This window comes from Vigna angularis, chromosome 2 (assembly GCF_016808095.1).
Source record: "Vigna angularis cultivar LongXiaoDou No.4 chromosome 2, ASM1680809v1, whole genome shotgun sequence".
Lineage (NCBI taxonomy): Eukaryota > Viridiplantae > Streptophyta > Magnoliopsida > Fabales > Fabaceae > Vigna > Vigna angularis.
The window spans coordinates 50477289-50490721 of record NC_068971.1 but is presented as its reverse complement, the minus strand read 5'-3'; the positions used below and the strand labels follow the sequence as shown (position 1 = coordinate 50490721).

At 29.9% G+C, this 13433-nt stretch overlaps 1 protein-coding gene across 1 annotated transcript; it reads left to right on the top strand.

Annotated features, from left to right (window-relative positions):
• The first annotated feature begins 4530 nt into the window (after window positions 1-4530).
• LOC108328731 (60S acidic ribosomal protein P0) lies at window positions 4531-6709 on the top strand. Its single transcript, XM_017562623.2, has 5 exons — window positions 4531-4947; window positions 5056-5124; window positions 5777-5875; window positions 5979-6371; window positions 6530-6709. The coding sequence occupies exons 1-5, from the start codon at window positions 4690-4692 to the stop codon at window positions 6668-6670; spliced, it is 960 nt and encodes a 319-aa protein (XP_017418112.1). The 5' UTR covers window positions 4531-4689; the 3' UTR covers window positions 6671-6709.
• The last annotated feature ends 6724 nt before the right edge of the window (window positions 6710-13433 follow it).

Below are 13433 nucleotides of genomic sequence, written 5' to 3'. Positions count from 1 at the left end.
TCCATAAGTATTAAACAATTTTCGTAACTATTTTGAGTAGTATAAATATTTTTATTGTGTAATAGAAATATGGACGCACCACAAACCTTTATTTTTATTATCATATATACAGAGAAAAGTAACATTACATTAAATAATCGTTATTATTATATTTTTTATTACAAAAAATAAATACAAAATAAATAAAATATTCAATAATGAAAAAATAAACTAAAAAAGTGTTTCCAACATCGTGGATGAAAAAAATATTGAAATAAAAAATGTACTAAAGAAAATGATTTAATTTTATTATAAAAAATAACTATGAAGAAAGTGAATAAATATTTTATACGAATAATGTGTTATAAAAATAATAATTTTGTGGACACATGTATATTTAGATGGTATTAGAAAGAAGAGAGAAAAGCATTGGTTGGAAAAAGAAAGTTGGGGTTGACTCTATCAAGAAGATCTCCATTAGATTTTCTTATTTATGAAGAAAATAAATTAGCATGGTTAGTGGTTGGGGAACCTCTCTTTCTCATTCATTTCCCACTTTTCCATAATTTCTTCCTTATCTCTTTTTTCCTCTTTTCTGCTAAGTCTGTCAAATTCAACAATTTCTAAAACCTCTTATCACAACTATACAAAGTAACAAGTCTGTGGTGGATACGAATTATGAAAAATTCAGGTCATTTGATGTCATCCTATTTTTCATTTCATGAATATTAAATAATAGATTTTTTTACATAATATACATGTCATTTTTCTATTGAATTTAAAATATAATTATCACAATAACAAAAAAAATAATAAATTGATATACTTTTTAGTTAGTCAAGTAATGTAAATATGGTCTATTCTCAATCAAGTTCTTAAATATTTATTTTTTATACTACTTTAAAAGATATCTTTTAAAAATATTTTATATGTATCTAAATTCATGTCCAGTTGTTTTATTTTAAGTTGGACCTTGTTTGTATTATAACATTATCACTCCTAACAAAATAAAAAAAATACATATCTCCCTCTTTATAATTTATTATGATTAGAAATAACATTTTATTTATTGTTGAATAGTCTTTGAACCCTGGTATTAAATTTATTTAAATGGTGAATGATACGTATGATTGAAAAGAAAATGTATAGAGTTTTGGTGACATTGTAGTATGGCTAAAGTTGAAACTTAAAATGTGATATAATGATGTGTGTGGGAGGAAGAATGATGAATTCCTAAGTCCCATAGGCTTGTATAGAAGTACTCGATTCCCATTTTGTTAGTTATGATTAGAGGAAAGATGAGTGGAAGTATATATATGAATGGTTTTGAGCACACAAACTTCAAAGTGACAAAATGACTTGGCCTTCATATTTTATAATTCATCTATGTGTAACTTTATCTCTTTCATCATGTTTCTCAATGGCTATCATTTTTCTTGCAGTAGCATGGCTCCCAAGTAATCACTCCTTTACTCATTTCGATTCCTTCTTTCTTTTCAACCTACTTATTTCAACTCCATTCACAACATTTTTCGGATTTCGATCCATTTATCATCTCCATAATTCCATTAATTATAACATTTCTCACCTACAATATATCACACGATTACATTATACATACATGTAGTACTACTTCTCATACCTTTTTCAAAGTAGTCAAAGAATTATATATGGCAAAAGTTACTATCAATTATATAGTTTTTCGACATGAGTATTTCAAGTTATTCTTGTAATTCAAATCTTGTAAGTTATAAAAAAAAAATCCGAGTGTTATCACGTATTAGAATTATATTAGAAATAAAATACCGAAAGTAGTACATGTGATGTTTACATTTGAATTTCAGTGTAACATGGTAAAAAACTGGTAAAAAACTAGTAGGAAGTAATGAATCCCTATTACAAATTATTAAACTACACAAAGTTCCTTTTTTATTTATTAAATTTAAACATACTTACACACAGTAATTTATCTTCCTCACCATTCTTTTAAAGAAAAAGGACATTTTTATTGGTTTAATAATAAATTTAAAGACTTAAATTATGTTTTCATTCATATATTTTTACGATTGTGTAATTTTGTTCCACACAATTTTTTATTGAATATTTGATCTTTTATTTTTTATTTTTAGTTTAATACATCATTACTGGGTGATCTAATTATTAATAAAAATGTTAATATATTGGTCAAGGTAACAAATGTTAAAGTTTCTTGCTTAACTTTGTTATGAATACCTTAATGAATAAGTAATTAACATTATTGTCATTTATAAATATGGAATTTTTTTCATAAAAATTTAATTTGAATAAGTAATTGACAACTTTACTCGTATATTTGATTAAAAAGAATATATAATTTAATGATGTAGTAACACGCGTGTTGTTGTATTTTATATAATGTTAACAGGTAGATACAGAGAAACGAATTAAAATATTTTTTATTGAAATAAAAAATGTGTTTTCAGTAATTAAAATCTTTAATTTTAGGACAATATCTTTTCTATAATGTGAAAAATGTTATCTAGAGCACCCTACGATACCCCTAAAATGCTTTAGGCATGTAGGTTGTAGCTCTGATTGCATGTGGGGTGACCCTACCCAATCCCAACAATCGCATTTTCCATTGGAAATTGAGTCATAAGCTATGCCTAAATACAATGGATTTACATTTAATAATACCTAAATATAAAATGACTTTATTAACTTCTTCATTTTATTTAATTTTAATGTATGTGAAAATTTTAATCAAGCGTCTTAGTTTTTCTTTCTTTATAACTATTAAAGCCATCTCTTTCTTAATAAAAAGACAAATATTTAAAAAATTATTAATTACTTGTTAAGAACATTATTAAAAAGTTTTAATCATTCAATTATATAAAACAAGACAAATACAAAATATATTATTGATTCATAAAAGAATAATCATCTTCACAATACTGCGACACGTTATTATATTATGAATTAGTAGTGTAAAAAAGATATTTTAAGTCATTAGCGGTGCATAACATTCGAATCCAAACAACATGATTTAGTTACTATAAAAAGGGCGTAAAATTCACGTTCTTCTTTATGCATAATATATTCATGTTTAACTTACACAACGTGGCTAAGCATTTTTGGAACTGAAGGAAATGGTTACGTGGACAGAAAAATGGAAATGCTTTTTTTGTTATTTTTTAATGGTGAAAGGAACATATTTTTGGACTTGAAAGAAATTCTGAAAACAATTATACTTTGAACTTGCACAATTGGTTTTAAAGTGAAGATTCTTGGTCCAGTCCTACTGCAACAATTTACTGATGTAACATATATCAATGCAAAACGAAGAATTGAAGATCGTCATTTCCTTTTCTTCTTTCCAACCACTTCTGTACTTTATTTATCCTTTAATTCCTCTGTTTCGTACCACTCTTCCCGTTCCCATACATCCCATCTACTATTGGAATCATCCATTTAGTTACGTACAGAAAAAGTCAAGCGAGATGCATTTTGTTTGACTTTCCATTTCTGCCGAAATCATATTGGCAATGTAAATTGGACTTGGCCCATTACCAATATTCTAACTCATGCGTAACAGGGTGTTACTCCCTCCATCACTACATTTTCTCCCTTCACCTCCCCAATTTTATTATTTTTTTGAATTACAAAAGTAACCTTTTATAATTACAAAAATAACCTTTTTACTTTTTAATCCTAATTGTTTATTTTAACCCTAAAATCTATCTTTTTATCCCTTCTCACCCACCTCCCAACCCTCTCAGATTCTCACCCAAACTCCATCACATCCGTTTCTCATCTTCCACTGTAAAATATAAACCGTATAATCTTTAAACGGATGTTGATATCCGTTGACGCATCCGTTTAAAGATTATACAGTTTATATTTTAGGGTTTTATTACGCATCTTCACACTTCTGAACCTCTCACGCCTCTGAACCAGCACCTTAAAGCACCACCACACTCACAATTGAAGATAAATTGCTTTCCCCACTTTCAATCTTACTAAACACAAAGTCCACCACACTCTCACGTCACAATTATGTAAAAGAGAAGAAGAAGTGGAACATGATAGACAACCCAAGGGTAGTGGAACGTAAGAAACAACCGGGAAAAAATAATAAAAAGAAAAAAGGAAAAATAATAAAGAGAATGAATGTCCATATAAGATTTTAAATAATATAAACGATAAAATTTTAATAAGGGTAAAATAGGAATGAAAAAATAAAGAAAAGGATAAAAGGGGAATGGGATGGTGGAGGAAGCAAGTTGTGGTGGTGGAGGGAGTAACACCTAACAATGTGTAGATATTTTTTAGATTTCGTGTTTTATTTAATTGAATGTCATCTATTTTAGAGACGTGATTAATAATTAATAATAATAATAATAATAATAATAATAATAATAATAAGAATGTAGTTAAGAATTAATTTGTTTTTCTGTTAGTGATTTAGTCAAACATAATTGTAGGTCCAGTATAACCGTGGGATATTTTAGTAATGCTATTTTAGTAACCAAACGGGGTGAGGTTAGAGTGTGTATTCACAGATAGTTGCAGTTCATTTCTAACAATTTTCTTGTTTGTCTTAGATAGATCTCCACCGTAGAGGAGGTTAAAGAGACGGCGGCGTTTAGCTGTCCACCTTGACTGAGCCATAGCTAGGTAACTTTGTCTTGGTCCTCTTTGGAAGTAGAAGAATTATAAGCTGCATTATCAATGGCGGTGAAACTGACAAAAGCGCAGAAGAAGATAGCCTACGATGCCAAACTGTGTCGGCTTCTGGATAACTACACCCAAATTCTGGTGGTGGCTGCGGACAACGTTGGATCCAACCAGCTTCAGAACATCCGACAGGGTCTACGTGGCGACTCCGTGGTGCTCATGGGAAAGAACACCATGATGAAACGCTCTGTCAAACTCCACGCTGAGAGCACCGGCAACAAGGCCTTCCTCAACCTTGTGCCTCTTCTAGTGGTCAGTGCATGCTTTAATATTCTCACAATATGCGTACACTGATTAATGCTTTAACACTATTCTAACCATTCAAGACAAAGTTAATAAGTATATTGTTGGCTGAATTAGGGAAATGTTGGGTTGATTTTCACCAAAGGCGACGTGAAGGAGGTTAGCGAAGTGGTTGCCAAGTACAAGGTACACTCATTGTCGTCGATCCTGTTTTTACCCTTTTCTTTTTTTTGTTGAAAGATGTAAAGGTACATTCATCCTTCCAATGCATGCATGGTTTGATTGATTTTTTACTGTTCCTTGGACTTGTGGAATTACATTTCAAAAATTGTCCACTGCCACCAGTGAATTCTGTTCTTCTTCTTGTCTTGCTCCAGTTATGCTGATTGCGCTTCATTAATTCTTCATGTCAATGGTTGTAGTTCGCATTACACGTTTCAGCTGCAACGTTTTTTTTTGTGATCGATTTTGATATTATATAATCCTATGTGTTGATTTTTATTAAAATGATAGATTTAAATACAATTATTTTTCCAAAGATCCCATTTTTTGTCAAGTTAATCCCTGCTATTTACTTGTAGTTTTCAATCATTCCTGAGCTTAACATCACGGTTTTAACTATATCATGTTAAATTATAGATCAACGTTTTCCAATTAAAATCGAGGGATATAAATTCAGGTAAAAATCTAAAGATGAAATTACAAAGTTGAAAAAGTAAGTGCTTCAAAAGAGAGAAATAAAATATATGTAATTCAGTATATTGTTGAAAAATTGGTTTATGATTGCTCGAAGAAGTTTAGCTTTAATTGGCGTTTGAAAACACGCGTGTTTTTACAGGTGGGAGCTCCTGCTCGTGTTGGGTTGATTGCACCTATTGATGTTGTAGTTCCTCCGGGCAACACAGGGTTGGATCCCTCTCAGACTTCCTTTTTCCAGGTTTCTGCGATCTTGTTCTCCAAAGAACCTGAATGACACTGTTGGTAATATACTTAGTATGGTGTTCTTTTACATGAATTTGATAGAAATATACAAATTTCAGGTACTGAATATTCCTACAAAAATTAACAAGGGTACTGTGGAAATTATCACTCCTGTGGAACTGATTAGGAAGGGTGAGAAGGTTGGGTCTTCTGAAGCTGCATTGCTTTCGAAGCTTGCGATAAGGCCATTCTCGTATGGGCTTGTTGTGGTTTCTGTTTATGACAACGGTTCGGTGTTTAGTCCTGCGGTTCTTGACCTCACTGACGATGACCTCCTTAATATGTTTGCTGATGGTGTTTCCATGCTATCTTCACTGTCGTTGGCTATCTCCTACCCTACAATTGCAGCTGCACCACACATGTTCGTTAATTCCTATAAGAACGTCCTCGCTGTTGCAGTGGCCACAGAATATTCGTTCCCCCAGGCTAACGAGGTGAAGGAGTACCTGAAGGTATATGTTGCTCTATATTTCTGTGTTCAATGTCATTCAACATTAGCTTAGACAGAAAACTTTGTCAGTAGCCATTGAAAAAGAGTATGTTGCTGATTCTTGAGATATATTGCTTTGACTTTTAAACTTTCTCATAACCACTGACACGATGATTGCAGGATCCTAGTAAATTTGCAGTAGCTGCTGCTGTTGCCGCACCTGCTACTGGTTCTGCTCCAGCTGCTGCCTCCAAGGAGGAGGAAAAGAAGGAAGAACCAGAAGAATCTGATGACGACATGGGCTTCAGTTTGTTTGATTAAGTTGTCAGTGGTTATATTGAGTCTAGTTTAAATATTTCTGTCCGGTTTGGTAAAATAGATTTTTTCTTATATATTTTCTGTTTTTGATCATTCCTATTTTATTTATAATAAATTTTAGTGCTAGCACACACCCTAATACCTTTGACACTTGAAAATTATTAGAAGCTAACATAACTTACTAGTGTGTTGAAACTTGAATTATCTTCCCTTGGACTATACTATTCATGGTTAAAGGTTAATTCATTTGGAAAGTGAAAAAGGCTCATGGAATTAGTGTCAGACAACTTCTCTGTCCACCACCTCAATTATCTGTACAAGTATAAGCATCTTGTTCACATGTTAATAATTTTTCATAAAATTTTTGGACAACATGTTATTATTTTATTAATCCATTTAAATTTATTTTCAAAAAAATATTTAAAACGAACCACGTATCATTAATAATTAAAAAAATTATTAAAAAAATATTTTCCTCTGTATAATGTTAACAAGTTAAAATCCTCCAACAACAATTATTTATAGAAAGTAATTTGTTTTATGGCATGGTAAAGATAATGCGTTTGGTGGTATCATTGAATTAACGGCCATTTTAAGAAGGTTTGGCTGGAAACAAAATGTACCTACCAGCCCTAAGAAATTAGGTAATTTGATGGTTGTATAAAGTGACATAGCTCAAACACGTAGTTGTTTTCTACGTATTAGTTGTCAAGTTAAATCTAAATTGTTGTAAACAACATAAATTAGGACTGGATATTATCGAATAAAAACTATAGTTTATACTTTTATTTGTCAGTATATCACAATTATATATGGGCATGAAAGTATTTGAATTTGATATCACGATTATAAGAACATAAAACTACTCGTAGGTCTTTGAGTTTGAAAAACTTATAAATAAATTAAAATTATCGGTTATTACTATTTTGTAATCTAACAAGGAATGTTGTGAAACTTGTGTTTGCTATATATACCCCAGTTGATTACATGAAAAAATTTAAAAACTTTTATGAACATTTTTAAGAGAATTGATTCTTGACATGTTCTTGAATATTACAGTTAAAAAGTAAAGATCTAAATTTTTACCACCTTCACTATATATTGAGAATAATATTTTATTTTTTTATATTTATTTACCATATGATCTTGTAACTTTTACCTTTTTATATTACTGATTTTAAAGACAAAATTCAATATTTGACTTAGAAATGAGAATATTCTTCACAAATATAGTATTGCTTGAATGGAGTAAAATTACTATAAATGATACAACTGTTTTTAGAATATTTGAAAAATAAATCTGATAGTACTAATTGAATTCAAAAACAAATCTATATTATTGATGTTACTGTAGGAGTGTCATATTTTCTTCCTTCCGGCCGACATGTTTTCCTAAAATAGGAAGTGATGAGTAAATGGGCCTTGATGGTTTGGTACAAATACATGGAACAAGAAAATTTGGTACTACAAGAAGAAAATGTGGGGCGCAAGAAGAAAGGCCCCAGATACATCAGCAGATGAAGAGAAAAGAGGTCAAAAATTCATTGTTCTTTAATTTAAATGTATTTAATGTAAAGAATTACTTTAATCCACTCAATACATTTTATTTTCTTTTCACCATGTTGGAATTAGAATCAATTCTCGTTTATCTATCTGGGGGTAGAAAATTTATTTTGTACAGGATTTTTTTTACTGAAATATCTGTATAGTTCCAATGAACCAACATTAAATCTTATATATAAGATTTCTTGTTGCTTTTTCGTCAAATCACCAATTTTTCTATGAAAGATTACCGTTGAATGAATCTTTTAAAAATTCTGAACTTTGTGTTTATATTTTTAAATTTATTTGTTCAATAAAATGAGCCATTTATGTCTTTTTATTATGAATGAATATTTTTAAAATTATTCAGGTTAAAAATATTTATTTTAAAATAATTTCTGAGTGATTATATTATTATTGGATGAAACGAAACTATGGATTCTAATTCCAAGCTTATCTGTACCTACTATTCGTCCCAGGTGTAGAAAACATTGTCAAAACAATTATTTGTGGATATTGATATAAAAAAAGTGTATATCACTATAAAAAGAAACAACAGGTGAAGTACATCATAACACAGATTTATAAAATTTGAATTTGAATATATTTTAATTTTTTGAAAAAAAAATTATAAAGAAAGTCGTCCATGTATATCTGTTAGTAAAAGTAGAGGATAAGTTGTAATAGGAGACGTGAAACTTAAAAGACACGTGGACGTAGAATGAAAACATATGTGGCTGTCACCCAACAGCCAACTGGGAAAGAAAGGGACTGAAAATGAGATGGCAATGGTACCAAAAGTCATTCACCAAATGATTCTTATACTTCCCTTCATTTGAATTTTGAAGCCAAATCACATGAACAACTTACACATGGACAATTTAGCACAAGTCACACAATCAACTTACATATATCTCTCAAAATTTTCATCCCTTCAATCACGGCATTTCTTAGATCCTATGTTTAATTTTTGTTTGATCTATGTTCTATTTATACTTTAGAGAGTATGAGTTTCATGTTCTTGTTTTGTTTTGAGGTTAAAGTGAGGTTTCTTCGAGAAGAATCATAGGGAGATTTAAGTTGAGTGCAAGATAACTCAAAGCTGCGTTGGGTCAATTTCATAAATTTTACTTTTTTATATATTTTAATAATTCTTTTTACTTATAATAATCATCTTAAATATAATTGGATAATATTTCTTAATGAACACGGTAAATCGATGAGATGACATTTTTTGACGCAGTACATGGCGGCTACCATATAGTATTGGTTCATTGATTGATTCTAATTCTGGCATGTAGTCTGCCACAAAACATGCATGTTTGTCACAAAGTTGCCAAATTCCTACCATCATTTACACGCTTTCAATGTCAACCAACTCAAACTACCATACATCTCCTTTGCTTTATCCTTATCAAAATCACAATAAACAAAATAATAATATTCAATTATACACACACATGCTTTTTTAACAGAAAAACCCTTAAAACCACTCACTACTTTGTACGCAAATAGATTTTATATATATTGTTTTTCATATCATCACGATCGAATCAAATTCTTTTGTATCAATTTTACGAAACTGTTGGTGTTTATCACTTTTGATCAACAGTGGCAAAATATCTGCAGCTCTACTTTACTCACAGACAATAACAATCCGGTGACACGTGGAAACATCATGTAGCGCAGTTGTCAACCGCCAGACCAACCTGATGTGTCTACCTTTGGCCGACAGCGTGAGTGCACTGCTACGTTATTCTTAAACGGTCAAACCCGTGGATACACAATATATAAGGTAATTCAAAATTAGGCATAGGTCACATTCCATTAATTTTGTGACTAGATTCTAATTTTTTTATATTTCTGACAACTTTATTTTAGGAATATTGAAATTTTCGATTTATTTTAAAATATAAAAAATAAAATACATGTCATATAAATTAAATTAGTTTTAATATTAAGTATAAAAGTTGATATATAAATAAGTAAAAAGTATAATATATGTAACTATTAAACAAAATATATATTTTGATGAAACATAGCAAATAAATAAAAAAAACATGTAAATTATATAAAGAAAAGCATATTTACAAAAATTTCTTAAACACAAAGCATGTCAAAACAGTTAAAATAATATACAAGATATCTACGTATCTATATCCATATATTTATATATTTACATCCATATATTTATATACTAAACTTCACGTATCATTCAATGGTATCTTCATGCTCCATATCAAAGATAAATTATCACCTACAACATCACATGCTCACACCAAATAATGATTGATGCTATAAACAAAATTACACAGAAAAACATAAAACTAAACAAGTAGAGTAAGCTAGTGTACAAAAAAAGTAACACATCATAACTTAAATCAACAATTTATAAAATTCAATAAACATAGAATCATACAACAAATGACCTCTATACTTAAATATTCAGATACGATGTTGACATAGACTTCATTAAAGGTGTGCACCCATGGTAGTTTTTTACGGTTACCTAAAATTGGATCTAAATGGAATCAAGACCTATTCAAATGGCCAATTTGATATTCTTAATACTACAATTGATTTCTAAACATGTTTATTAGCTCAATCTAATGACCCAAAGATGCACATGATAGTTTTCACTCTATGGAAACCAGACTTTTACAAAATTAGAAGCCAACCAAGTCTTAAATCACCTAAAAATAGTCCATAAACTTCAAACTTACTTTAATAACCACTATTCTAGAATTTCACTTGTTTTCATACTTATAAATGAACTCAAAATTGTGATTATTATGTGTTTCCTCATTGAAAAGTTATAATAGGAAGTAAAAAAATGTGTAAAAATTTGTACAGAAAATTCTACATTATTTGGAGTGTTGATCGAACTGTCTTGCTAAGCGCACGCCATCAGTCGCTCAACCAAAATGAAGATTTTTGCCTAGCGCACCAGCACTATGCGCTGAGCGAATGGCGGCAGTTTGAGGTTTGCAGTTGAGATTTTTCGCTCATGTATAGTTGTGAGCTGAGCGAATTAATTAAATGAAGTTGGTTTTAAAAGTCGAGACAAAAGCAAAGAAGGTATCTTCTGACAAACATAGCACAAAAAATATTGGAGAATTTCAGGAGACGATTAGGAGACAACTCCAAGGCATCAAGACTTCACTTTCCACAAAGAATTGCTATGAAGAGTATGTTCTAGATGACTAGGAGTGACTAATTTTTTTTTTCATTGGAATTGGTTGTAATGACTCTTCATTAATGTAATTTTTCTGTGCAATCTATGTCTATGTTCATGTGCTTCTCTTGACTTGCTTATGATTATACAGAAGTATAGTTGAATTTGAACGTTCTTTTGTACTGGAAAGTATTTTTAGAACATAAACGTAAGAAAAACAACCAAAAGTAACGATGCTAGGAATAGTTTCTGATCTTCTGGTCAGTCTTAACATAAGATTTTAATGCAAAGTATCTGTTAAATTATTTAAGGAATTAATGATTTAATAGATAACTTTAGAACTTGCTTTAAGGAATTAAATCAAGATACGTTGATGTGAATGCTTGAATATAGAATGTATATTGTTCAAGATGTTACTGTAATGTTAGTCTAGCACCAATTCCAATGACGTTTCATTTAATTTTACAATCTAAAATTTGTACGTTCATTCATCTTTTGCAAATTTCCACTTGTGAATTCATATGCTATCATACTAAATTGATTTTGATAAACAACCCGATTAGATAACATAACTCAAATTCCCTTGAGAGACGAGATATTGATACTTATTCACTTTATTACTTGGAACGATTTGGTATACTTGCCAAAGAGCTATCAAAATGCACCATTTTTCTAACCTATGATAAGATAAAGGTTGGACAACTATCTACCAAAACAACATAGTCAATCTAACGTTCACAAATTCATTAAGATCAAATACAATATTCAAATTTCATCTACAAGGATTAATGACATTCAACTCAACATATCAAACTCCAACCAACAACTCAACATACCAAATCTCACTAATCGATTTAATTGCACAAATCAACTACCAAATAATAATACACACATCAAATAAAACTTGCCTATTAATTAAAATAAAAGAAAACTAGCTTACCTGGATGATACTTTATCGGTTCCATGAACTGTAGAATTCTGTTAGGACTCCAAGATCTATATTTGCTCCTACAATTCAACAGAGAGTCTTAGAGAAGACTCAGACCCCAAAAGAGTGAAAAAAGAAAATCCTACATGCAGAAACACTAAAATCCAAGAAAAAAGAATAGAAATCAACTTATTCTTTAGTTGAATTCAATTAGTTAGAAATGAACATCTTTTCTCAAGGATCCCTCACGGGGTCTCTAATATTCAAATACATGAATAGAGACTTAGAATTTATAGAGAGAAGGCAGAAGAAATTTAGAGATGGATGTTCCAGACAGATAAAGCTTTTTAAATAATCAAACTCCTTATTAGAAAAATTTATTTATACTTTTGATATTTTTGAAATAAAATAATGGATATAATTATTTAAAACATTATACCATATTTAATATTCGATTTTTGAGGGTGTTACATTCTTCCTAACAACAAAATTTTTGACCTCGAAAATTGAACTTACCAAGAAATAGGTGTGGATATGACTTCCTAGTATTGTCCTCTAATTTCGAAGTAGGGTCACATGTTCACTCGTTTTAGACTACTTTGATTAAACTAATAGATTTTTCTCTACGCGATTTTGTTTGATTATTCGTAACACTAACAGACAACACCTGCAACAAAAGATCTTCCTTAGCATGTAAATTTTCAACTTTCAATATGTGAGATGAACTATGCATGTACTTTCTCAATTGAAAAAGTAAAAAACCGAATAAAAATTAGCTAATTAAAATACTATTACAAAATAATAACAAATTAACAAGTTATTAATCAATAACAACTCCTTACATATACTCTTACAAAGTTCACAATAAAGAGATTCAACTCTCAAACTGTAGAAGAGAAAATCAGATTAAAATTATGGAAGCATCATCTTCGGAAAACAAACACAAATTCAATAGTCAAAGTGGGAGTTGGTTAGACCTATGAATGAAATAAAATTTATGCTGTTCAATCTTCTATGGATTGTTTTATTTAATTCTTTACTGATTTTTTTATGAAAATTAAAATTAATAAATAGTATAAATTAAATTTTATAATTAAATATATGGAGTTGAGTTAATGTAA